We start from the raw sequence: 25062 nt of genomic DNA on the forward strand, positions 1-25062 counted from the left end.
ATATTTAAATTGCATCAATATTCGCATTCAAACATTCAGTATATGTACATATACTCGTATATATGTACATAAATATAATATATGTACGTATATACATATTTGAATGCAGTTACAAAAATTATGAATTAAATAAATAAATTTCGGAAGTTATTGATGAAGTACAGTGCCTCTTATAAAAATAGCACCAACGTTGAAATCCATTTTTATTCATAAAAAATATATAAATACTAGCTTTTACCCGCGACTTCGTCCGGAACATAATAGAGCAAAACTCCCAGCAAAAACCATAAAAAATCACTTACTCAATTCAGTTTTCTGCCTACTTCCTAACCCCTAAGTACGATGACGTAATAATTTTGATGTTATATTCATTTTCAGGTAACCATCTATTACCTTACAAACTTTCATCAAAATCCGTTCAGCCGACATGAAAGAGCAAAAGTCCCAAGAAAAACGACTGAAAATCACTAACTCAATTCAATTATCTGCCTACTGCCTACCCCCTAAGAACGATGGCGTGATTATTTATAGCCTATGACCATTTCTAGGTTATCATCTATCACCGTACCAAATTTCATCAAAATCCCTTCAGCTGTTTAGGCGTGAAAGAGTAACAGACAGACAGAGTTACTTTCGCATTTATAATATTAATATGGATTGTACTTTTCTTTGGACTCCAACTATAAAAAATTTTGTTTGCAGATTTATTCTCCTTCAGACATTTTTATACTCTCGCAACAAAGTTGCTACGAAGAGTGCTAACGAGTTAGATATAGGGTTATATATATCAAAATGATCAGGGTGACGAGTAAAGTTCAAATCCGGATGTCTGTCTGTCCGTCCGTGCAAGCTTTAACTTGAATAAAAACTGACATATCTTGATAAAACTTGGAACGTATTTCTTATCACCATAAGAAGGTAAAGTTCGAAGATGGGCGTAATCGGACCACTGCAACGCCTACAAAATGGCAATAACCGAAATCGAAAGCAACCTTCCTATGGTGCCAAGAAATATGTGTGCCAAGTTTCATCAAGATATCTTAATTTTTACTCAAGTTACAGCTTGCACAGACGGACGGACGGACGGACAGACAGACATTCGGAATTGAACTCCACTCTTCACCCTGATCACTTTGGTATATATAACCCTATATCTAACTCGTTTAGTTTTGGGTGTTACAAACAACCGTTATGCGAACAAAACTATAATACTCTCTTCAGCAACATTTGTTGCGAGAGTATAAAAAGCTATAACTCAGCCATAAATTAAGCTATTGAGGTAAAATTTGGTATGAATGATCGCACTTATACAGTCAAAAAATGGAGAAAATCGGATTATAACCACGCCCACATCCCATATAAAGGTCACTTATGGGTCAAAAACCATATCTCCGAAACTACTCGACCAATTTCAATGAAATTCGGTTCATAAATCTTCCAAGCTTCCAAATGATATGTTGTGAAAATTGTCCAAATCGGTTCACAACCACGCCTACTTCCCATATACCAGAACTCTGAAGTCGGTCTGAATAGTTTACTTTATAATATATAAAGATAGTGCTAGTGAAGATATCGGCACAGAACTTTAAAAAAATACTGTATTTAAAGAGTGGCATCGCCCTTCTAAAAATCGTCGAAATTGGTTCATAAGTTTTCAATACCCTATATACCGAAAGTAAGGACCTCAGTACTTCTAACTAATTATTTACCGAAATTATAGTTAAGACTCCCAGATATGTTGAAGAAATTTTAAGGGAATATGTTTCTTTTAATTATATGTCTCCGTGACAACAATTAGTGAAATCGGGACATAACTTCCTTATGTCCCATATAACTAATATTAGGGTATTCAAACTTTCAATGGACTTTATACCATATATATGCCGAATATGTGAGTCAAATTGTTTATTATATTAATAAAATTAAATAAATAAATTGCGAGAGTATAAAATGTTCGGTGACACCCGAAGTTGGACCTTTCTTACTTGTTTATTTACAAATTGGAAATTGGGGAAAGAACTAAAAGTAGATCAAGTGTGCAAACTATTTGCCAGAGATTGCGAGACATTTTAAATGCTAGAGTCAAAAGAAAGGGAAAGAGCCATAGTAGTGAGTTGCAGAAATATGCAGAAATGAGCTCTCAACATTTGAGTCCAATGTTTTTTATTTGGAGACAAGGAATCACGATGGTCATTAGTTTTAGTTTTTTGATGACATCTCAAAATTGGACGATGTCAAAGCCATCTTGGACAAATGATGGTCGGATTAAAATTAAGACCTGCATGTAAGTGTAAACCTAAGTGTAAACCGATTCATTTTAGTAAGTTTCTAGATTATTATTGAATAAATTCTATGAGAAGCTTTGTTTCTGTAACAAAAACCATGCCATGAGTCGGCCACTATTAAAAAAATGTATCGAAGTTTGCGCGAAACGAAGGTGGAACTCTAGTCGTGTGTCGTAATGGTAAATTACAGAAACTTTTATCAACATTACACATCCAATATTGGTACTTTGGAGGCTTATGATACGCTTCGAGTACTATTTACACATTTATATTAATCAGTGTCTGCGGAAGATAATAAGATTAAGAACGGGAATACATTTGCGATCGAAGCAGGTCTACAGATTAGTATTAAAAAAGTTGATACGTTCCTTTTGTAATTCTGAACTCGATACTAATATAAAAAGCTGAAAGTGGTTACCAGAAGTCCCAGCTCTCTGACGACAAAATACAACTTCTGCACCTGCCCCTAATAACAGATGTATAGGAGTTTCCGCCTCCATGTCACAGAAGCGCAAGTTGGAAAGTTACCCTAGGGTTCAACTCATCCTAAACTTGATCTGGGTTCCCGGCCACAGGAACATTTTCGGCAACGAAAAAGCAGACGAGCTGCCTAAGACAGGAGCTTATCTGAACAAATCGGAGGCAGAATTAATACCAAGCCCACTAGGCTCGATCAGAAGAGAGCTTAATTTACAATTTCAACAATTAGCAAACAACAGATGGAAAAATACAACTAAATGCAAAATAACCAAACAGATATGGCCAAAATACGGCATGAAGAGAACTAACGACTTATTAAATAAGTCAAGGAACAGTATCTTCAGACTAACTGCTACCATAACAGGGCATTGGCCATTTGGAGAACATGCGTCGAAAATGGGTATGCCCTACAATAACATATGCCGAAGTTGCGAACTAACAGGGAATAAGCAAACAATTTTCCACTTCCGCTGTGATTGCCCAGTCCTATTGCAGATCCGACACAGAACACTGGGAATCCATCAAGCATCAAACCTCGAATGGATGTCTACAAAAAGCATAACAGATATTAGCAGCTTCATCGAAACCACAAAATGGTTTGAACGAGTAGGTTAAACTTGATAGCAAATAAAAAAGGTCAACGACTAGTGCATCAAAATGGCACAGATAGTGCTAATTGAGCCCGAACTATAACAGGGCAGCACTACTACCTACCTACCCGGTATGACTTTCTAATAACCCAGGAAGCGTCTGTAACATAACTAATTTCTGTGTTTTAAGTTAAGATTATTTTTCAACAAAAACTCATAGTTTACTTGAGCTAAATGGTCGAATATTGATGTTGTAAGTGTAGACTTTCGATATTTTTTTTTTCAGTGTTGCGTTCAAGTCTGTATAAAAGTTGTTTTTATAAATTTTAGTGAATGAGAAAAATGTTTAAAAGATTTTTTTTTCCAAATTTGAGTTGCAAATAAATTGTTTTTGAGTTATTAATTATTTTAAATTACATTTAATGCCTCAATTCAGTTAGTTTTACAACATTTTTGCTTCAAAAGCATTTAGTGTTTAGTGGGTACAAATATTTTGCCAAGAGCGATGATAACAATTACACAATATGGTCTAATTCTAAATACAAATACAACAATGGTGTTTGACTATTTTTTATGCGGAGTTTTGAAAACTCGATTTGCATTCAGTTTACTCTTTACATGCATTTGTTTATTGTTTATGCATTAAAAACAATCTACAATTATTGAAATTAAATATATTTATGTACTTTATGTATAAATAAATATTATATATTTCTTAAAAATTATGTAATCAACTAAACATTATGTTTTTGAAAAATAAATAATTATTTAAATTTATTTAATGTAAAGTTTGAATGCTCTATTAACGCATAAAAGTGAACTAGTTTGGAACTAGTGCGCTTATGGTAAAAAATAGCAAAGTATTTATCAAAACAGAGTGCAAATTATTCATCGTGAATCATAACCCAGAGTTACGATAATGAATAAGTTTATACAGCTGCGTGATTTTTTATAGCAGCTGACACAGTACATATTACAACAGTTTAAGTAAAATATTTTTAATTAATTTTAAATATTTTTCTTTAAGAATTAATTTGCTGGATTACATAAAAATTAAACAAAATAATAGCAGTGCTCGTTTCCAATTAAATTCAATTTGAACGTAAATATTTAATTTAAATTTTAATCAGTAAACGTTAGTAGGAGTACAAAAATCATTGCTTTGAATTATTAATCTAATTTTTGATAACATTTAATTACTTGCTGTTTCTTCTTGCCTCACGAACCGTTTTTTAGTAATAAGAGGACAAGTTATCAATGGGATTGCGTATTCTACCATGCTTCTCCCAATTACTATGACATTTTAATAGAGTCTGGCCTTAGAATCGGCATCGGTCAGTATCGGTCAAATAATAAAAATAATGTCTTAAAAACAACTCTTATAGAAGCCCTTGTTGCTATTGACAAACACTGAAACAGTCGTTGATTTTTACAATTAACATTATTTGCCAAAGACAGGTACTGGTAATAATCACTTGATGCTGGTCTTTACTATAAGGTGCATGCAAAGGAAGATCCCAAACAAGCTTCCGAAGTTTCTATCAAGTCACTATCAATATGTGAGGCCTGTCATTGTCCTGATGGTACACAGGTCTTCTCCTATAGTACCAAACTGACCGTCTCTGAGCAATTGTTACCTTCAGTTTTGCCAACTGGCCGATTAATCGGCATCGGCCAAAATTTGGAACTAGTTTTCAACTAGTTTTCTTCTTGTATTATTCATTTGAGTGTCATTCCTTATTCGGAATAGCTCCGCATGGAAAAGCTTAAGCTCCAACCATAATATATGAGCTACTGAGCTTAAAGTCATATTTATTTATGTGGAGGTCTGTTGTATTTACTAGAGCTATTTGATTTAAATATATTGAAATGATGCAGAAAATATTACAATCCTCATAAAGTCATAAAGGAAACCACTTATTAAACTTTATGACATCTCAATTTTGTAAGGCCGCGGTAGTATAGTCGACAATATAATTGACCGGCTGCTGCAACAGGATTTCACATTACGTTAGGCTACTTTACTCAGTATACAAAAATACACAGATGACAATTCTGTATTTACATTTTTGGAAAGCTATGACGAAATATTGCACAGATTTGTGAAAGAACTCGTGAATTAATCTATTGACAATTATTACGAATGATATCCAAAACGAACGATGTTCATTAAATACTCTATGAGATCGTATTTTTTAAACTTTATGTGCTCGGTAGTCTACATTTGTAGCATTTTTGCAGAAAAAGTTGAATAAAAATTTTTTTTCATAACAACATGGTCCGAAATGTTCAGTAGCTTCCTAAAAATCAAGACTAAGCAGCTTTGGTCACTAACACGTAAAAAAAATAGTTTACAGCACCCCCCAGACCCTATTTTTCAAAATGATCATCTCCTGGCGGTTAGTTTACAAATGTAGACAACATATAAAATGTATGAAAATTCACATCACTCTTTCACTCAACTCGTAATTTTTTGGAAAAACAACAATAAATATGTCTGGGCATGCCTCAAACCGACTCGTTAAACGGTAAGAGTATTTTTTTCCATGATATGGATGATATAAAAGAAAATTGTAAACACAGGCTAGGGTACGAAGAGCTTCAAAACCATATTGAGAATCCATTGAGTGAGGTTGATGAAGAAGCAGAAGAGGGCCTAGATTTTGATGATTCTACTGATGATTACGTACCACCTGGTATAAATCCCGAAGAATCTGATGTTGAAAACGAAATGATACTGGAAGAAGACGATATTCGATTCGATGAGCAAATAGAAGGCGTATTGCTTGGAGAGAATGTCGTGCAAAGACTGGTTTACCCTTGGCAAAACACCGGAAGAACCATAATCGGTGATAACTTTTTTACTTCATTGAATCTGGCTAGGCATTTGATGTCGAAAGGACTCTCTCTTCTTGGTACTGTTCGTCAAAACAAAACATTTGTGCCAAATGAAATGAAATCAGACCGCAAACGAGCAGAACTGTCAACAATTTTTGACTTTCTCGAATCAAAAAAAAAGGGAAGAGCTGTTATACTATCTATCTATCCAGTACGCTCTTGACAAATGCTATTGTACCTGAGAAGAAAAACAAGCCACAGTATATCCTTGACTACAACGCTACCAAAGGAGGCGTTGATGCAATGGCTATATATAAGCGCTCTAGCCGGATTCATTAAATACTCCGAAAACAACGACCATATCCAACAAACAGACAAACGACGAAAGTTCCTGCGATGCCTTGCAAAACAGCTTTTCATGCCAGCAATTGAACAGCGCTCTGAAAATCCTATTGAAACGGCACTCGGTAGTTCTCTTGTTTCCGGTACTACTGCGAACCACTTGCCTGATATTTCTAACGACTTTGAACCTATGCACCCTGTTCGTTGTCAAAATTGTGAAGCTGGAAAGCGTAAAACCACACGCTAGATTCATTCATACACATTCTACAACATATACTTTGGGTAAATGTTGTACCAAGAATTATATTTAAACATTTTCAACTTAACTATGTATTTAAAAATCATATATTACTTAATTAATATGCATTCAAGTATAAAACTCTTCGTGCCAAACTTCAAAGTCGTAAAATACTGTTGGCAACTGGTCTGAAGCAGTTGTCTGAATTTGACATTTCTTTATACTAAAATATATAATATAAAATGATCACTAGCGATTCAGTCGTCTGTCATATTCTCAGATACTAACTCGTAATGTATTCTTTGGTCTACAGTTATCTGTCGACTATATTCGGTCTATTACAGATACGCAATAGGGTTGATAGATATAGTAAAAAGAAAACCTATTTTCTCTCGTTTGGTTCATGATGTCAATAGGGTCAAAAACAATACGAAACTTAATATTCATTCTTGTAGTTCATAAAAGTAAGTACAAATGAAATATATATAAAAATCAAAAATATCAAAACTAAATTGTTAGATAAAATGTTCTTCAATGAACTGCTATTACTTTGCTCGAAACTGTATATAATAAAAAAATATAGTATGTGAAAGGGAGATATCAAAATTTTCTCTTAAAATTTCCTCATACGAGTACATTCTATCAAAACTTTATATGATTAAATAAACGTTTCCGCAGAATTTAATGAAATTTCAGATAATCGACGGTTAGACCGTTTTTATTTCAACTTATATAGATAGCGGATTTTTGTAAGCGGATTGCAAGGTTTGTTAGGTAGCGTGTATACGTTTGCCGCTCGCATACAGAAGAACATAGCCACTAAAAACTAAGTTTAAAGCAGTTATTGAACTTTAACAGTTTAATAGTATGAACAGTGATAATTGTGTGTGTACTGCCTTAAACTTTATTTTTTCAAAATAAATTCGTTTTACTTCAGTTGAGTCAGGAACGCGTTTCCTAAAGACTACTATAATATGCAAATGATCTTTGTCAGAAAACTTTGATTGGCAATGTTTCAGAAATCTACGTTCTACTAGTACTAGTACAGCAACTTAGTGTATATTGGAATACATACCTTTATGTATGTGTGTAAATATGTAATTACTATGGATTGTGTTACTACTTTACTGAGTAAATTGTGTACTATATATTCGAACAGGAATTTCAAAACACATTGGAATACTAAATCAACAACATCAACACAGTGTACAATAACTACTAGTGGATAGTATTAGCACAGGGATACCAATCTATCGTAAACGTTATGTGCTATTTAAACCACAATGTCATTAAGGGATTGCAATCAAGAGATATTTCTTCCAAAACCGCTTAAGATACTGTGGAATTCTCATCACTTTCATCGGGTTGTTCGAACGGATCTCGTTCGCGACTCTCAAGCAATGCCGAAACTAGTAACGGTATGCTGCCCAACACCATGCAAGCGCCCATACAATAGAAGCAGATCTCGTAGCTACCAGAAAGATCACGTAGAAAACCCGCTAACGGTGGCACCGAAATTGCGCCAATACTTTGAAACATACGCACCAAACCATAGCTGGAACTAATACGATCTGTGCCGAAGATATCGGCCAACAGCACCGGCATCAAAACATACCAGCTGCCCAAGCAGAAACCATAAACGGCAGCGGAGAGTCCAATTAAATAAAGCGTGTCCTCTGACGGTATTGTGAGTACGGCTATGCCAGCGCCTAGTATACTAAAATGGAAGTGTTTATACATTTAGCATCATAAAAGTATAGAGTTAATTGATTGAAAGATGAATGCTCACCAAAATATATAGGTCTTTTTGCGATCAAAAAGCTGCAAATCGGACAACCAGCCAAGTCCTAAACGCCCGCATAAATCCAACACAGCGCTCACGGCCACTAGATAACCAGCTTGACTTTTGTTGTTGCCTAAATTAAAATAAATTTGTATACCAAAACTTCCAGTATTTTCGAATTTTTTTTACTCACCAATTGAAATGACATGTGCCGGAAGATAGTAAAGCATATAAGGACAACCAACCGACATTAATGTCACCGACAAACACATCAATATGAATGTAGTATCTTTCAATAAACTAATATCCAAGTACATTTCGATGCGCTCACAACAGGTGCGTGGGACATCGTCATCATCATCATCTTCACCATCACTGGCACCAGCGTCTATGGGTGGTTGCGCTACTATGGCACCACTGAGATCATGCAGCTCGCCACGTTTGTTCAAATCGGTAAAATTACTAACTGGTGTGGGTATTTCCATGCTTTTGCTGAGGCCACGTGTCACCACGGCGGGTGGCGAAAGTGGTTTCTCCAGATGTGCTTGTATTTTCGAGATGATTTCGTCATTCGCGAAGACGTTACGACGTCGTCGGCTACCACGGTTTGAATCCGTGCCGGAATTCTTGCGATACACCCAAGTGGAGTCGGTGCTGAGATCCTCAACGGAATGCATAATACCCGAACTGCGCACCTTCTTCATTGGCTTGATAAATGTAGTTTCACCAATAACATCCTTTACCTCATCATCACTTTCTTGGCCGGCAGCGGCTTGCTTTTCGTTTGCTAATGTTGTCATATTAGTCAAAGTTTTCAAATAGATTTTTTGACGCTACTTACCACTTTGCTTGCCAGAGTATAGATCATTGAGACGATTTTTCGATTCCTCAAGGAACAGATGCTCTATGAACTTATTATTGAGCGTAGAACCGCATGTGTCCAAGTATGTAGAGCCAGTAAGCATACCCGTTGTACTGGGGTTGATGTCATTCAGCGGTTTCGCCGATTCTTCCTCCTCTTCGTTTAACTTGCCGCTTTCACTATTGTAATCCTCTATGGGTCTATAAAGTGTGGCTGAGATGCAAACATGAAACATGCAACCGCCCAAAATTAAAATAGTGCCGTGAAAGCCGAACTTTTCCGCCAGATGTTTTATAAGCACTGGCAATATAAAACTGCCAGCAGCGGTACCCGAAACACAGATGCCATTGGCTAGCGCACGATGTTTGTCGAAATATTGCGACACAATAACGATGCCGGGTGTTGTAGAGAGGCCGCCACCGATGCCTGTGTGAATGAGTTAATTTTAGTGGGATAGAATAGAGAAAGGTGCAAAAATCTTACCTGTCAACACTCCAAAGGTGATGAGTAAATGTAGCAGACTAGTTGCAAAGTAGCTCAGCGTAAGACCTAACGCACAAAATATGCCACCAACGAACACCACCGAACGGCAAGAAAACCGCTGACATAACGCACTGGAGACGGGCGCTAAAACTAAGCAGAGCGCTGATAGTATGGCGGGTATCCAAGAGGCAACGGTTGCAGTTGAACTCGGAAAGGTTTCCATAATTTCCACATACAATACGCCATAGGACTTCACCAAGCCGGCAACCCAAAATTGCACTGAAAATGCGCCAAAAACAATCAACCAGCCATAACCACCGTCCGGTGGATCAGCATTAACTGAGGAACGTGATGAAGCAGAGGTTGTACGCTTGCCCACTACACACTGATCCGTATCGGCTGACCGGCCGTCGGCGGCGTGTGCGGACACATTAGCGCGTCGCGTTTGTTTAGCTCCACGTTTCGCGGATTGTTCGATCAGCTGTAGCTGTCGATTCGAACGTATCTCACGCGATTTGGCGATTAATGGACGCGCTGTAATACTGGAGACAGTCAACAGATTTTCATTATCCTCTTCCTCAATTTCGGTAATTTGATGTTCCAAGAGGCTGGAGTGCAAAGTGCGACTGACCGGTGCCGGACAGTATGGCGTATTAATGGGCAACGTTGCCGGACGACGTTGTATGCCATGTGTGGTGGTGCCAGCGATCGTGGCCGTACCGTCCATTGCGCAATTGATCGCGGTGCCTGCAGCCATAGCTGTCGCGGTAGCTGTTGCATCCATTGATGTGGTCGAATAGGCATTTTGCGCACTCCCACCCATCGTTGATAAACCCATACCGACGCCTGCTTGCAGTCCAACACCTCCGGCAATGCCCATGACTTTTGCGAAGCCACCGCTATTGAACGCATCCGCTTGCTTGACGTCAAGTTCAGCGAGCTGTACTGGTGGCGCCGACACGACTGAGAAGAGCGAACCCGTCGACTGTTGACACTCGGTGAGCAATGATGGTGGGGCAGGTTGAGAACAAGCAACCGTTGTCGGCAGTTCACACGATGTGCCGACAAGTGATGGAGGCGGCGATGGTGGTATATCGGTGGCGGCGTGATGATTATGCCGATCGGTAATGTAAACGCCACAATTTCCATCGCTGTCCGTCGATGTGCGAATGAGCCCTCCCGACTGGTGCTGGACTCCACCAGTTGGGTACGATTCACTCGTGCCGTATAACGGTCCCCGTGAATTCTGAAAGTGTCCAAGAGTTTATACAAATTATTCCAGAATTCCAAATATGATTGTGGGATATTATAACTCAATATAAAATAGTTATGGTTATACGATATCTACCATACCAGACCTAAATTATTTTAGGAAATATTAATTAGTAGAATTAAGTATTAAGAAATATTTCATAGAAAGGTCGACACTAAAATATATCTTTATTATAATTTTTTGTATTTTTTCTCATTCAACTATATGTTTAATTGAAGGTTTCTGTGTGACTAAAATCATGATAATCGAAAACTAATATTTAGATATGAAGTTAAAATTGTGAAACGGCTTTTTAGATTAGTGCCTAGTACCAATTATAATTACACTCCATTAACTGACAGTAAAAATCGCCCAGATCTTTATTGGTGTAATAACAAACTGATTGTTTAAAGAAGATATAACTTTTACTTCGCATCCAGATTTATTACACAGACAACAAAGCACAAGTTATAATGCCAATAAGCTTTTAATTATTTCAAGTAGTCTGCTATTTATTACACATAAATAAATTGGAAAGCGCGAACAACACGCAAAGTAATATTTCCATTTATTGTTTTCACCGTTATACCGATATACATATAGACATAGGTATAGCTGGTTTTCTTCATAAAGCAATTTATTGCTTTAAAAGCACACTACTTCTTCATAATGTATGTTACATATCTACATAAATGCACCATTTATGTCTATATATACAAGAAATCGTCTCATAAATAGTTTTCCGCACTCAATCAATTACTTAAATTGCAACTACAATTTACCTTACTTGTTTAATCGATTTAATAACAAGCGCCGCCAGTGCAACTCGGCGAATCAACAAATAAATAAATGAACTCATCAAATGGAGAAAAAGTAAATAAATACAGGCAAATGACGGCGTTCAGGAAGATTCCATGAACTTAAGTGTAACCCCTTCGCACCCGCCAAATACAATCTCTATAAAATAGTAGTCAAGGTCAACGTATAGAACTCGCTATTCAAGGACACAAGTATTGTACAAGTATACAGAGTTGCAGTAAGAGAACAATAAAATAATCGTATATGAACAAATGTCGAGCAAAACTACTTTTTAGTGGTAAGCGAAGTCAAGTCTTACAAATAATTCTACAACATTCTAAGAGACTTTCAGTTTTAACAATAACTGAGAATATTTCAGATGCAAGGTTTTGTGATTTTAACTCGTATTTTCAAGCGAAATTTCAAACAGTAAAATTCATCAACGAATTCATCTTATAAAATAAGCTAAATAACGGAGAGAATGTTTAGCAACTAACACTTACTTTTAAAGTGACACTTAATTCGACGAAGTTACTCAATAATTAATAATTGAGTATGAACTTTCATAAAAACTACTTCTACTACCGTTATGTTATGAATAGTGAGTGTGTTCTTAGGTTAGGTTAGTCTGGTAGGCTAGCAGGCCATGCATAAACTAATTATGGTCCTTTACGATACCAGATGGAGTGCCTTCTCGTATTCCCTGAGTAGTAGTCACCGTTTAGGTTGGCAGCGCTAGACGCGAATTTTAAGCGATTATAAGGCCTCACTAACAATATCTCCTCCAACTTATTGTACCGTGAGGTCCCTAACAAATTGAAGTGTTGCCTTGTTAACGCAGGGCAAACGCACAAGAGATGCTCCACTGTTTCCTTGGTGCCCTGCTCTTGACACTTACTGTATTCACCCCGATCTAACAGCTCCATCTTATAGACGTGCGCTGCTACTAGGCTGTGACCAGTAAGAATGCCAACCATGGTCCTACAGCCATTTCTATCGAGTGCCAGTAGGAAACTTGTATATTTCTGATCTAACGCTTTGCACATGACCTTTGCGTTTTTACAACCCGGTAGATCAATCCAACACGCTTTGATTTTCCTTATCATGCACCTGTCTATGTCATTGTACAAACAATGCATAAGTTTACCAATGTCGATCCCGTTTTCGGGAGACCGCTCTTGGCAATCCCGTCTACGATTTCGTTGTCCTCGATGTCTTTATGGCCTGGCAACCAGTAGTTAGAGTAAGAGGAATTATATTGCAGTTTTTTTTTACTTTTAACTAAGATCAAAGATCGACAGTTTTTGTTTTATGGGATTACCTGAGATTCACGTATTTTTTATTATCATAATACATTGTACATTCTCTGGAATATTGTCCTAAAATTTTAATAAATAATAGCTAAATTCTCACTGAAATAATATAAAAATAATATAAATTCTCACTAACATAGTTGATATTCTCACTCAAAATTATAAACAGATTTTTCTCAAAATTCGACTGAACTCTGTATAAAACAAGTAAGGATGGGCTAAGTTTGGGTGTCACCGAATATTTTATACTCTCGCAATTTATTTATTGACTTTTATTAATATTACAAACAATTTGACCCACATGGTATAAAGTCCATTAAATGTTGGAAACCATAATATTATGTATATGGAAGTTAGGTGAAGTTAGACACGATTTCACACATTTTAGGCACGGAGACATATTATTAGAAGAAGCATATTCCCTCTGAATTTCTTCAAAATATCTGAGAGGCTTACCTATAGTTTTGAAAAAAGAAAAAAATGTTATTCGATATATAGAGTCTTGAAAACTTATGGACCAATTTCAACGATTTTTAGAAGGACGATGCTTTTCTTAAAATGTAGTATTTTTGCAAAGTTCTGTTCCGATATCTTCACTAGTGCTTACTTGGCATATTGTAAAGTAAACTATTCAGGTCGACCTCAACGTTCTGGTATATAGGAAGTAGGCGTGGTTGTGAACCGATTTGGACTATTTTCACAACATATCATTAGGAATCATTGGTCGAGTAGTTCCTGAGATATGGTTTTTGATCCATAAGTGGGCGGAACAACGCCCATTTAAAATTTTGTATACCATTTTGAGTGCACCTCTTCTGTACCATGTTTATAATAAAATTTAAGGTTTCCGGTGGTTTCCCTTACTGAATTAAAGCATTTTTAGTAGTTTTTAACATAACCTTTGTATGGGAGGTGGGCGTGGTTATAATCCGATTTCCTCCATTTTTGGACTGTGTAAGGTAGTATTCGGTATTTGAGGTCACATGAACTCCAACTGACACCGTTGAATCCATTTGCCATGTACTGAACTTCACACTTGATTTATTTACACTTTTGGGGTTAAGTGTAAACTGTTTGTATATTATATATTTGGACTTCATATGTACTTATGTATGTAAATGCATAAGCGATATATAAATAATAAGAGTAACCGTATTCTTGCACATGTACTTATGTAGTAATATATGCATTTGGCGTACGCAAATAAAACATAACCTCAAAATGGTACGCACAGCCCCATGACACCTTAAGGTCAAGAAGAAAGCATTAGTAGATATATGTACATATGTATAAGCCATTGCGGTAATGCCGTCGTTGTGCGGTGTCAATGGACCTGAACGTCAGGCCATTAACAAAGGGAGGAAATAAATAAATATGAAAAACGAAAATAGAACGATTTACAAAGCAGAGCATCATGCATTGAACATGCGCCCTAAATGTGTTTCAAAGAGAGCATTTCGAGAGAGAAATGCATAGTAATAAAATAGCAACTGTTACAAAGTAAACCTGGTTAACCATATTGTAGTTGTGTGAGGTAATCTGCCGGCCGACGCGCAAATGCCTTCATACATATGTATTGAGGGTGCCATTGTGAATAAACTGTTTTATTTTTATTCTTTTACTCTGTATGTATGTATAGTTGTTACTATTATTGGCATGCAGGAAGCTGTAAAAGTTCAAGAACATCTGTTTCGTGCTCCAAATACGTGCATGTTGGCTTCTCTTAGACGCAATGGCTTCGTATTGAAAGTAAAACTGTTTTGTGCGACTCACTATGTGTGTGCGTGTCGGGATGTATGTATACTGAATAAGACTCTATTTGTTGTTATTTTTGTTAAAGCGCTTTCATTGTTCATGAATTTTCGATAGAAAATAAATTTGCAAGGCTTATGAATGCTCGCTTTAAGTAGTGATAAGGGTACTACAGGGCGTATACGTGATAATTCTCATACAATGGAATATCACATGAAACACAACAACTATCAACTGCTTATATTAATCATTATTACTTCTGAATACACGAAAATATAATTATATAGTGTAATAATAAGTGCTGCACTTAGCAATCACTGACGTCATCTATCACTCACATCCTCATGAATCATGCAACTTGACAATGTTCAATGTTGACGAATAATGATGTTTCCTGGGTTTCTAGAATCAAATAATATATCATTTTACTGTTAAAAACGTTAACTATTAATTTTCTTCCTTTTCTTGGTATTTCAGCTTAATAAATTCTATTTTTATATTATACCAAGAAGGTGTTATCTTAATATAAAACAAGAAAAAACGTTAACTTCGGCTGTACCGAAGCTAATATACCCTTCACAGATGCATTTCTTTTAGTAACTATGTGTTTAAGCAAATCTAAAGACGTAAGAAAAAGTAAGTAAAAAAAAGAAAACTTTTTACTAATTCTTTTTAGCCGGGTTGTTTGCTAGAAACATTAAGGTTATATAGTTAACCGATCTGAACAATTTCTTCGGAGATTATATTACTACCTTAAGCAGTAATCCATGTCAAATTTCGTGAAGATATGTAGTAAAATGCGGAAGTTTTCCATACAAGCCCTTGATTCCGATCGTTCAGTTTGTATGGCAGCTATATGCTATAGTGAACCGATCTGAATAATTTTTTCGGGGATTAAATTATTTCTATGAGCAATAACTCACACCAAATTTCGTGAAGATATGTAGTAAAATGCGAAAGTTTTCCATACAACCCATTGGTTCCGATCGTTCGGTTTGTATGGCAGCTATATGCTATAGTGAACCCATCTGAACAATTTTTTCGGGGATTAAATTACTTCTATGAACAATAACTCACACCAAATTTCGTGAAGATATGTAGTAAAATGCGAAAGTTTTCCATACAAGCCCTTGATTCCGATCGTTCAGTTTGTATGGCAGCTATATGATATAGTGGTCCGATATCGGCAATTCCGACAAATGAGCAGCATCTTGAAGAGAAAATAACATCTGCGAAATTTCAAAACGATATCTATATATATATCCAGACAGACGGGCATGACTAAATCGACTCAGTTGTATATACTTTATAGGGCCTCCGACGCTTTCTTCTGGCTGTTACAAACTTCGTGACAAACTTAATATACCCTGATCAGGGTATAATTATTAATGTCTGTTTGGTTGTTCGTTTCGTACGTATATTGATGTTTTTATTATTTTCACTTGGGAGGAAGTGTTAGTTATAATAAAATGCAGATAGAAGAGCTAGGGCCTTATTATTTCCTAAACTCGTATTAATAAATTTTGGTTAACGTTGGATATCGTTACTGGCATAGAAAAGATAGATATACTTTAAAAAACAAATTTTCTTTAGGACATGCTAATAGAATTATGATCAAAATTAAAAAATAAGGGGTTTTTGGAAGTCTAACTTTTTGAAATGAACAACAGAAAGAACTTCAGGACAATTTTCACAATTGAGTTTTATTGTTTTTCAATTTTGTCATTACAAAAAATTTAGAGGGGTCACCCCATGTGATGGGCTAAAAAAAATCGATATTTGTTTCTTTCACAAATGGCTTTATTAACCTGTCTATAATAGGGTAGTAAGGAGATTTTTAAAAATTCGAAGTCGTATTAAAGATACAGCATTTAGAAGAAGGATCTGTTCGAAGCGCTGCGTTGGCAATTTGGAAATTTTGAGTGAGTTGAGTTTTGGAAATTTTGAGCGTGTTCTTCTCAATCTCTCCTCCATCTCAAAAACGACTTGACCGAATGACTTGCAATTTATAGGGTACACTCAACACGCGAAAACGCATAGAATGGACTATTATCTATCAATTATTTTCAAAATGGCAACAAACAATACGAAAAATTCACAATGTTTTCCAAATTATCCGATTATCCGAACATCTATACGAATTTGGGCATTCAAACGGCATGGAATAAATTATTAAAATTAACTTTATCAAATTCTTCAATTGAACCGTACGACGAGTTTCAAGAAATAACAGAAGCAATGGAAGTTTTTAGCATTGGTGAAAGGTGTGATGATGATAGAATATTAGGGAGTGGCTGAACTACGATAATGAAGGCTCTGCATTCCAAATATTAACTGATGAAGAAATCATTGACGATTGGAACAGTAAGGAGAGAGAAGATGATGAATAGACTGAAACTTGGAATGTATGTTATCTCAGGCAGAAGCTTTTGGAGCTCTAGATGTTATTTTTAAGTGATTAGAAACGCAAGACAAATCAGATCCTATACAGTTGTTACAGTTGAAGCACAGCCGTAATGAAATGTGATTAATTACGTCAAAAGATCAACCACAAGTTATTTTCAACCAATATTTTAAATTATTAGGTCTACAACTTTGCTTCCGCCGTTTTTTTTTTTTGTAAATTTAAGTTTTTTTTATAAAAACGGTTACAAATGTCGATGATCCTCAGCCGCACTTTTCTTGGAATTAAAAAAGAAAAGCAAAATTTCCCGCAAATGTCGAGAATTCGGCTCAAAAAGTGACATTTTCAGTTGAGAATAAGTTTGGGATGTAAACAGATCTCTACAAATATTTTGTTGGGTTAATGTTGACGCAAATGTCCAAGATCGATATAAAAAAAATCGATTTAATCTACCAGTGCTTGACCCTAGAGATATCTATTGGAAAACGGCGGAAGCAAGGTTGTAGACCTAACACGTATCGTTATAGCTCGTGTTTTATATATCGTATTATCTAAACGACGCATGTAAAATCCCTTACATAACAAAAATGTATTAAAATAAAATATTGTTTTGCTTTGAGATTGATTAATCGGATTTTCGATTATCCGGCATACTCCTGGTTTTATTTGATACGGATAATCGGGATTCTACTATATATTCATTAGCTAATAGTCGAGTCCATGCATTTGAGCTTACAAATTAAAAGGCCTGCAATTTTTTGTTTTGGTAACCCAATCAGTCGCGGAGGAAGTGCGATCCCATTTTTTCGAGACGAAGGTGTTCAGAACGCTGTAACTCATGTTCTACACAATATTTTTAACTTAAAATTTATATTTATACTGCCGAAATATACGTTAATAAAAGATAATAAACTTAAAGCTCTAACTATTTACTGGTCGTAGAAAAAAATTCTAAATAATTCCAACAAACTGTGAGATGGGATGACCAACTTAAATAAAATCAGAATGAGGAGAAAATAATTTGAGTTTCCGTTTTAAGAGCTTTCCTGATGCGGAAAATTTAAATATATCTCAAAGAAGCAGAGCCGAGATTTGCTGGCATAAAATACAATGTAACAAACCGTTTTAGTAACATTATCAATTTTCGAAAGATTTTATTTCTTTAATTAAAACATAACCTCTAAATAACGATTCAAATACTAAAACTAATATACTAGTATTCTAAAAACATTAAGTTATATTTTAACGTTTTCTAAACTGACAAATGGAATTACATTTCGGTAAAACAAATATATCGCATTTTTATGCGATAGAGAAATAACTTTAATGTAATTTCACCTATATTAATATAAAGTAATATATTTTCATTAATTTATTTTAGATAGATTATTCTATCTTAACACTCACTATACGACCAAATCGAATACAAATTGTCCGTGATTTGAGTCATACATACATATGTATGTAAGTAAAAAAGTTTGTTCTCCGTTTTCGAAGTTAGCCTCCAAAAGGCAAATATTTCGATTTTGGAGGCTAACTTCGAAAATCGAAGAACACACGTTTTTAACTTATGACTCAATCTCCCGGAAAAAGTAAGTTTGATATAATACCCAGCCGATTGTTGTATAGTGTAATAATATCAAGAAAGATATTAATTCTTCAATCGCTTTTATGGACTTAAAAATTCTAAAATAGATTTTAAATGTATTATATCGATTCTTTATCCAAAACATACATATATGTATGTACCTATAAACCCTCGCCTAATCTATTTAAGCCGTATACATATCTGAGCTCTATCTTCTTTAAATAATATACCATGAAATAGTATCAATATCCTTCCACATATAACATATCACCGCAAACCAATGTCAAATAATTTAAATACAATTACAGTGGAACTTCTTTAACTCGAATCACCATCATCCACAAAAAAACTTCGTGTTAGAGAGACTTCGAATTATAGAATTTTCATTAAAACATACAATTTTTCAAAAAGCGGTAAAATATAGATATACCCACAGTTTTAGTTATGGAAGAGAATTTGTATTAAATTTGATATCTAAACGCTATTGCCAATTCAAAAGTTCGAGTTATAGAGATCTTCGAGTTATAGAAATTCGAGTTATGGAAGTTCCACCGTATTTCAAAAATTCTTGCAACTAGTAATTATTAAACTTCGCCTTGGAAATGTTAATCGTTTTAAAAGTTCGTGTTTAAACAACGAACTAAAAAATACGCTGGATAATAGCCAAGCAATTTGTTGCCACTAAATGTTTTCCACGTAAATGTTCGCAACATAAAAAGTTAATTGAAGTAAGCCAAATATTTCTGCGAATTACTGCTTTTTGTGCAAATACAAACATTCAAATATAAGAACTGCATGCGAAAAGAACGCTTAGTCATCGCAAATTGGGACTGCATGACTGTAAGGACCTTAACACAGATTTCTGCACGCTCACGTATTTATGCACAAAACTATTTAGACATTCTTGCTATGATTCATTCCAACGACACATTTATTATTATTTTTTTTATTTAAAAATTCAGTGTTTTTAAAAATACTTAAAATAATTTTCGTTTAATTTCAAAGTAAAATAAGAAAAATTACAATTTTCGAACAGGTCGTTAATATTTTACGATTTTCAAAAAAAAAATATTTTGAAAAATACTTTCAGAGGAGTTGCATCTGTTGGCAAACAAATCTAATTACTAAATCGAGATTTAGCTACTTACAACCCTCCGGGAAACCAGGAAAGTGACATAAAGTTGTCAACCTTATAAATTTTAAACCATTTCGATAATATTTAGTGGATCTGTTTATAAAGCAAGCAAAAATTCAGCTTGAATCAAAAATTCACACCCCTAAACCCAAATCATTAATATTAGAAGAAACTTGCTTTTGTAAAACTGAGATTAGTGAATGTAAAGCTTTCTTTAAATAAAATTTTAATCTCAATCGTACTTAAATTAATTGGATTATATGCAACATAAAGTTTTCTTTTTTGTAATTTTGTAGCATTATTATAAATTTTTATTTCTATTTAATATTGTAACTTCAAATAATCTTCAAATTATTTAAAATAAAAAAAAAAAATGTAACTGCTTTACTTGTACTCACCGGAAAATTCCATTCTCGGGGCAAAGACATTTTTTACTAATCGAAAAACGTTTTTGGTTTTGGCGTTTTGCACGTTTGAAACCTAAATGCATTGGTTTAAATCGGCTTTTTTTGATGCAAGCGAATAGTGGCGACAGTACCAACGTCGGCGGAATTTTTACTTTGACTTACGAAGCGAGCGACGGCACCAAGCAGCGTACGATGCCGACACCGACACCGACAACAACAACGGCAACGGCGAAAATGTGCTGCTAGTGTTGTAGTTGTTGCTACAGCTGCTATTGCAATTGCTGATGTGCGGTCTTACCGTTAATTTTTACCCAGCAAAAATTGAAAAATTCAAATTTATAAAAGAAATGAAAGAACAAAACAAAAAAGACAATGTGAGTAACACTATTAGAAAAAAAACGTTTGTATATTAATAAAATATTTACGTTTTAGGCACAGCCTTTGGCACAAAATTTTCACGCTAATTTAATTACTTTTATAGAACGTGGTTATTTATTTTTCTTGTTTCGCAGTTGATTGCATGTAAATTTGTAAGGATTAAAAAAAATTGAAGAATATCGTCGAGGAAATTCAACTTGCGCTTGGCCAAGTTAACCGTTGTGCGTTTGATTTATGGCAACATTTTGCTGGTTTTGGCATAGAATTTATGTATGTTTGGAATCGACGAACAGTAACACGTTAGTTGAATTTGAGTCAAGGTGAGCGTATACTATCACAGCGGCGTACACACAAAGTGCACTAGTAAGTTGTAGGATAGTTGTTGCACTAATTAACGGTACAAAAATCTGTATTTTCTGCGCTCGATTGAGGATGCGCTCCAATGCAATGTTGCCTTAGTAGTTGTGCTCTTTCTCTCTATCTCTCTGTATTATCACTCTCTCAGTTGCACTCTAACGTTTACTTTGCTATTTCCGCACTCTTTCTACTTAAATGTCGTTTTTTCGCTTTAAGTAACGGTGTTTCTCGTGCCTGGTCAACGCTTTACCGGAAGCACTGAGTACGCAACTCTCCACTGTTTCAACAGCTGTGTTTATCGCCTTTTTTAAATAAATAGTTAAAGTTCACTGTATTTGCTTTTTCCGACTGTTTGTCGTTCCAGTTCACTTCACCGTTCAGCTGGGTCCATTCGTGACAACTCGTAAAGGGTTCGCTGATGTTCCCGATCCTTTCTAGCCGTATAGATGCCTAGTTCTTTGTTCTGCTATCTGCCAACGAATGTGTTTTATGTTACAAATCGATATTTTCCCTTCTGCCGCACTCCACGCACGGCACGTTATGAAATTAATTTGCTGATACAGTGTCAAATTGGCATCAATTTCTTTGTTTGCTTGAATATTTTCCTATAAGTATACAATAATTTGCATAGTTTTTTCTTTGAATACGTGAAATTTCATGTGATTTCGCTCTTCCCAGCGCTGCTTGTGGGTAATTGTATTGTGCAATGCTCTTTTAAATCCCTTCAAATATTTGCCACAAACGGCAAAAAGCCTGTAGTCATCGATTTTTTGCTATGCTCTCTTGTTTTATAAATTATTTATACTCTTGATTTTGCAAAACATGCAATATATTGTATAAAAAACGATATTAATAAATGTGCTGCCTTTTTTATCCAACCAGAAGGACTCTTGTGTAATTGCTGATTTTTTTTTGCAACGCCGCTGATTGATGCGCTTCACGGTTTCAATGCGTCCGACACGGGAAAAACTCAATACTCAACTGCACCCAGCGCATTCGGCAGATAGACAAAACGCCACGAATGGGTATCATCTGTTCGTGTCCTTTGTCTGTGCTCCAGTATAGATGAGAATTGGTGTCGCGAAATGTTCAATTAATCAGTGCGGCAGGGAACGGAACGTGCCATATGCGACATCTGCGCAGTAGAGACGTATTTATATATGTACATGTAATCAAATTTGTGTATGAAAGCCCATTTATGTACATACCTACCTTATTTCCATGTTTTTGTTTTGCTCCATACTTTTAGTCCGTCCTTGTTTTTGTGCACATTTTCCAAACAGCTCCAACATTTACTCTTACATCTGCATTCACACTAGGTACGGCACGGGAAAAATATTAGATACACTGGCTGACTTGTGCTATAACAGTTTTCGATTATCATTATTCTGAATGCCCCCTAATCCCCAATCTTCTAACACCCCCTTTCCCTTTGGTCCGACCCTATCGAAACAGCTCTTTTGCTGGGCCTCCCGTTAGATGACTTTGATGACAATTAATTAAGGCTTGCCGGTTTAAGCAGGTTTGGGTATGTGTTTTAATCAAAGCCATTTAATAATACCTTGATTCCTGATGGTCTTCATGTCCTTGGCATGTCATCTAACATTTAACATATCGAATACCAATTATATTCTATTTCTATTACGTTTCATTACGATATTCAGAAAAAACTTGAAATATTTCAATGTGATTTAACCACTTGTTTTTATTTATTTTTCTTTTTTTTTTTTGAAAATGCATCACCTTTCAACAATACTGCAATAATTCAATTATTTAAAAAGGTGCAAAAACATTTGACAGCCACTGTAAACACAAGTTATTGGTTGTAATTGAACACATTGCCTTCACAACAGCTGAATGCGACTCTGTGCTTTTGTGCACATTTTTTATTGCAAATAGAAAAAAACACGAGTTCGAGTGAGAATTTCTCAAGTTTTTGTCAATTCGGCCGGCATCTATTCGCCTGCTGAAAGAATTTAGATCAATATAATCGGAAACGTGTTTGTGTGAAATATTGTGAAATTCTTAAATATTTTCCAATATGACAGTTTCGCGGGAAAAGGCTTCCATAGCTGTGGTGCCTCCCAGCGATAGTGAACAAATCGAATGGTCGGCCGAAGAAGAAATACAATTGTTTTTTGCATTGGAAGGTTTGAAGCCTGTAGGTATAAATAAACATTTCTATATGGCTTGTATTGCTGATCGCTTGTCGAAAAATCTACAACGCGAGGTACCAGCAGAAGCAATATGGGCGCATTTACGTACCATGTACAATTTGGATGTATTAGACGAATTGGAACCGCTGCCATTCCCTAATGAAGAAAGGGAATTTTCACTGCCGGAGACCGAATTCTCAGCACTGCTTTCAAAAAAGCGTGCTGAGAGCGAAGAGAAGCAGAGGCTTAGTAGTGTGGATTCTAGTGGTGGTCCGCCCTCTATTATCGCTGTTGCTACTGATAATACCACAAAGAGCGGTAGTTCAGGTATATTTTGCCTTTACATACATTTATGAACTGATTGTGTTAAGAAAAAACATATATTTTACATGCAGACAAAACTACAACACACAAAGCTAATGCGAGTAGTCACAATACAAAGGAGATGGACAAAAAGATAACAGCAAAGCTGACTGATATACCGAAACGTGCACCAAAACGTACGCGTGGTTCAATGTCTTTAGAATCTAATAGCAGTCCATCCACAACACCGCCACCGGTGCAAAGCAATAAAAGGCGGCGCATATAAATACCAAAAACAAAAATAGTTTTTAAGCATATTAATCAAAAATTGTGTTAGCATAACAATTATACTTAGATTAGTGTTGGAGAAATCAGCAACTACTGGAATTTATCCTTTGAAATATTTACGTTTAAATATATTTGCATAAGTTTTTTATGTGTAGTTCCTAAGTTCATCCTAATTTAATCTCATATTAATACTTACACTGTTCACTGTTTTACGATATTAAGTTATACTCAAGAGCTTACCAAATCAATTGTTTGTAGTATGAAAACAATTCAAAAGCATAAGATAAAATAAACCACATGTTGCGAAATTGCACATAAGCAATTTATTTAACAAAACAAAAAATAATTGGAATTTTTACATCGATGGTAATATACAAAACATTTTGCAAAACTACATAATTTGAGTACCAATGAATAATTGTTCCTCAAAGTCATCATGTTCGTTTGGACCTGGTGTTGTTTGGGATGTATTTGTTGAAAACTGTTCGATCATTTGACCACTAGCATTTATACGATCGAGAAATGATTTTAGCAAATGCTTATTTATGCGATCTGTTTGTGTCAGTTCTCGGGTTACTTGCGATTCCTGCGCAGCATCACGTACGTCATTTGTTTCATTTTGTGTACCGGCAATAATAACTGGATTTTGCTCTCCCTGTCCAGGATTAACTTCATCGTTCAGCGACATATTTCGGAAAACCTTGACTGGCATTAGTGACTGAAATTTTATATGCTAAATTTACTTCGTTGGTTCCTAATGTTAGTTAATCTTCAACAATAAGAAATTTATTTCTCGTTTCGTATTCGATGACAACAAAAATATTCAAAGAATTGAAAATTCACACCTATTTGATTAACTTCTCCAATTTGTTTTCATTTGTTCTATCTCTGAGTCATTGCCTTGCCATACCTATCAAGAAAGCCAAATATGTGCGCAACGTAAACACGCAATTACGTTAATTGGTATATTATTACTAACGCAATGTTTTTAATACTCACCAATTAACTTCTTTATAAATATTAAAACATA

At 35.3% G+C, this 25062-nt stretch overlaps 3 protein-coding genes across 6 annotated transcripts; 1 reads left to right on the plus strand and 2 right to left on the minus strand.

Moving 5' to 3' along the window:
• LOC105210951 (uncharacterized) lies at positions 1–23155 on the minus strand. 4 transcript variants are annotated; one of them, XM_054232807.1, is made up of 9 exons: positions 23029–23155; positions 22494–22600; positions 20976–22420; positions 20542–20831; positions 9902–11147; positions 9398–9844; positions 8750–9343; positions 8563–8689; positions 1–8490 (listed from the first exon to the last, which is right to left on the minus strand). In XM_054232807.1, exons 4-9 carry the CDS (start codon positions 20569–20571, stop codon positions 8103–8105), a joined length of 2832 nt encoding a protein of 943 aa, XP_054088782.1. In that variant the 5' UTR covers positions 20572–20831; positions 20976–22420; positions 22494–22600; positions 23029–23155; the 3' UTR covers positions 1–8102. The 4 variants fall into 4 exon arrangements, with proteins under 4 accessions (XP_054088782.1, XP_054088783.1, XP_054088779.1 ...); XM_054232808.1 differs by lacking the exon at positions 23029–23155 and adding an exon at positions 22847–23004 and having other exon boundaries at positions 22498–22600; XM_054232804.1 differs by lacking the exon at positions 23029–23155 and adding an exon at positions 22847–23004.
• Positions 23156–23171: 16 nt separating this feature from the next.
• LOC105210950 (MRG/MORF4L-binding protein) lies at positions 23172–24354 on the plus strand. The gene is made up of 2 exons (XM_011182165.3): positions 23172–23768; positions 23837–24354. The coding sequence occupies exons 1-2, from the start codon at positions 23327–23329 to the stop codon at positions 24028–24030; spliced, it is 636 nt and encodes a 211-aa protein (XP_011180467.2). The 5' UTR covers positions 23172–23326; the 3' UTR covers positions 24031–24354.
• LOC105210949 (uncharacterized) lies at positions 24331–24928 on the minus strand. Its single transcript, XM_011182164.3, has one exon. It carries the CDS (start codon positions 24742–24744, stop codon positions 24424–24426), a length of 321 nt encoding a protein of 106 aa, XP_011180466.2. The 5' UTR covers positions 24745–24928; the 3' UTR covers positions 24331–24423.
• Positions 24929–25062: the final 134 nt, after the last annotated feature.

This window comes from Zeugodacus cucurbitae, chromosome 6 (genome assembly GCF_028554725.1).
Source record: "Zeugodacus cucurbitae isolate PBARC_wt_2022May chromosome 6, idZeuCucr1.2, whole genome shotgun sequence".
Classification (NCBI taxonomy): Eukaryota; Metazoa; Arthropoda; class Insecta; order Diptera; family Tephritidae; genus Zeugodacus; species Zeugodacus cucurbitae.

Excerpts from the sequence above, each read along its gene's own strand:
- LOC105210949 (XM_011182164.3), bottom strand. The coding sequence starts at position 24,744 with ATGCCAGTCAAGGTTTTCCGAAATATGTCGCTGAACGATGAAGTTAAT.
- LOC105210950 (XM_011182165.3), top strand. The coding sequence starts at position 23,327 with ATGACAGTTTCGCGGGAAAAGGCTTCCATAGCTGTGGTGCCTCCCAGC. Across the intron at positions 23,769-23,836 it reads CACAAAGAGCGGTAGTTCAG|ACAAAACTACAACACACAAA; the intron begins GTATATTTTGCC and ends TTTTACATGCAG.
- LOC105210951 (XM_054232807.1), bottom strand. The coding sequence starts at position 20,571 with ATGTCTTTGCCCCGAGAATGGAATTTTCCG. Across the intron at positions 11,148-20,541 it reads CCCGAGAATGGAATTTTCCG|AATTCACGGGGACCGTTATA; the intron begins GTGAGTACAAGT and ends GGACACTTTCAG. Across the intron at positions 9,344-9,397 it reads ATACTCTGGCAAGCAAAGTG|CAAACGAAAAGCAAGCCGCT; the intron begins GTAAGTAGCGTC and ends TGACAACATTAG.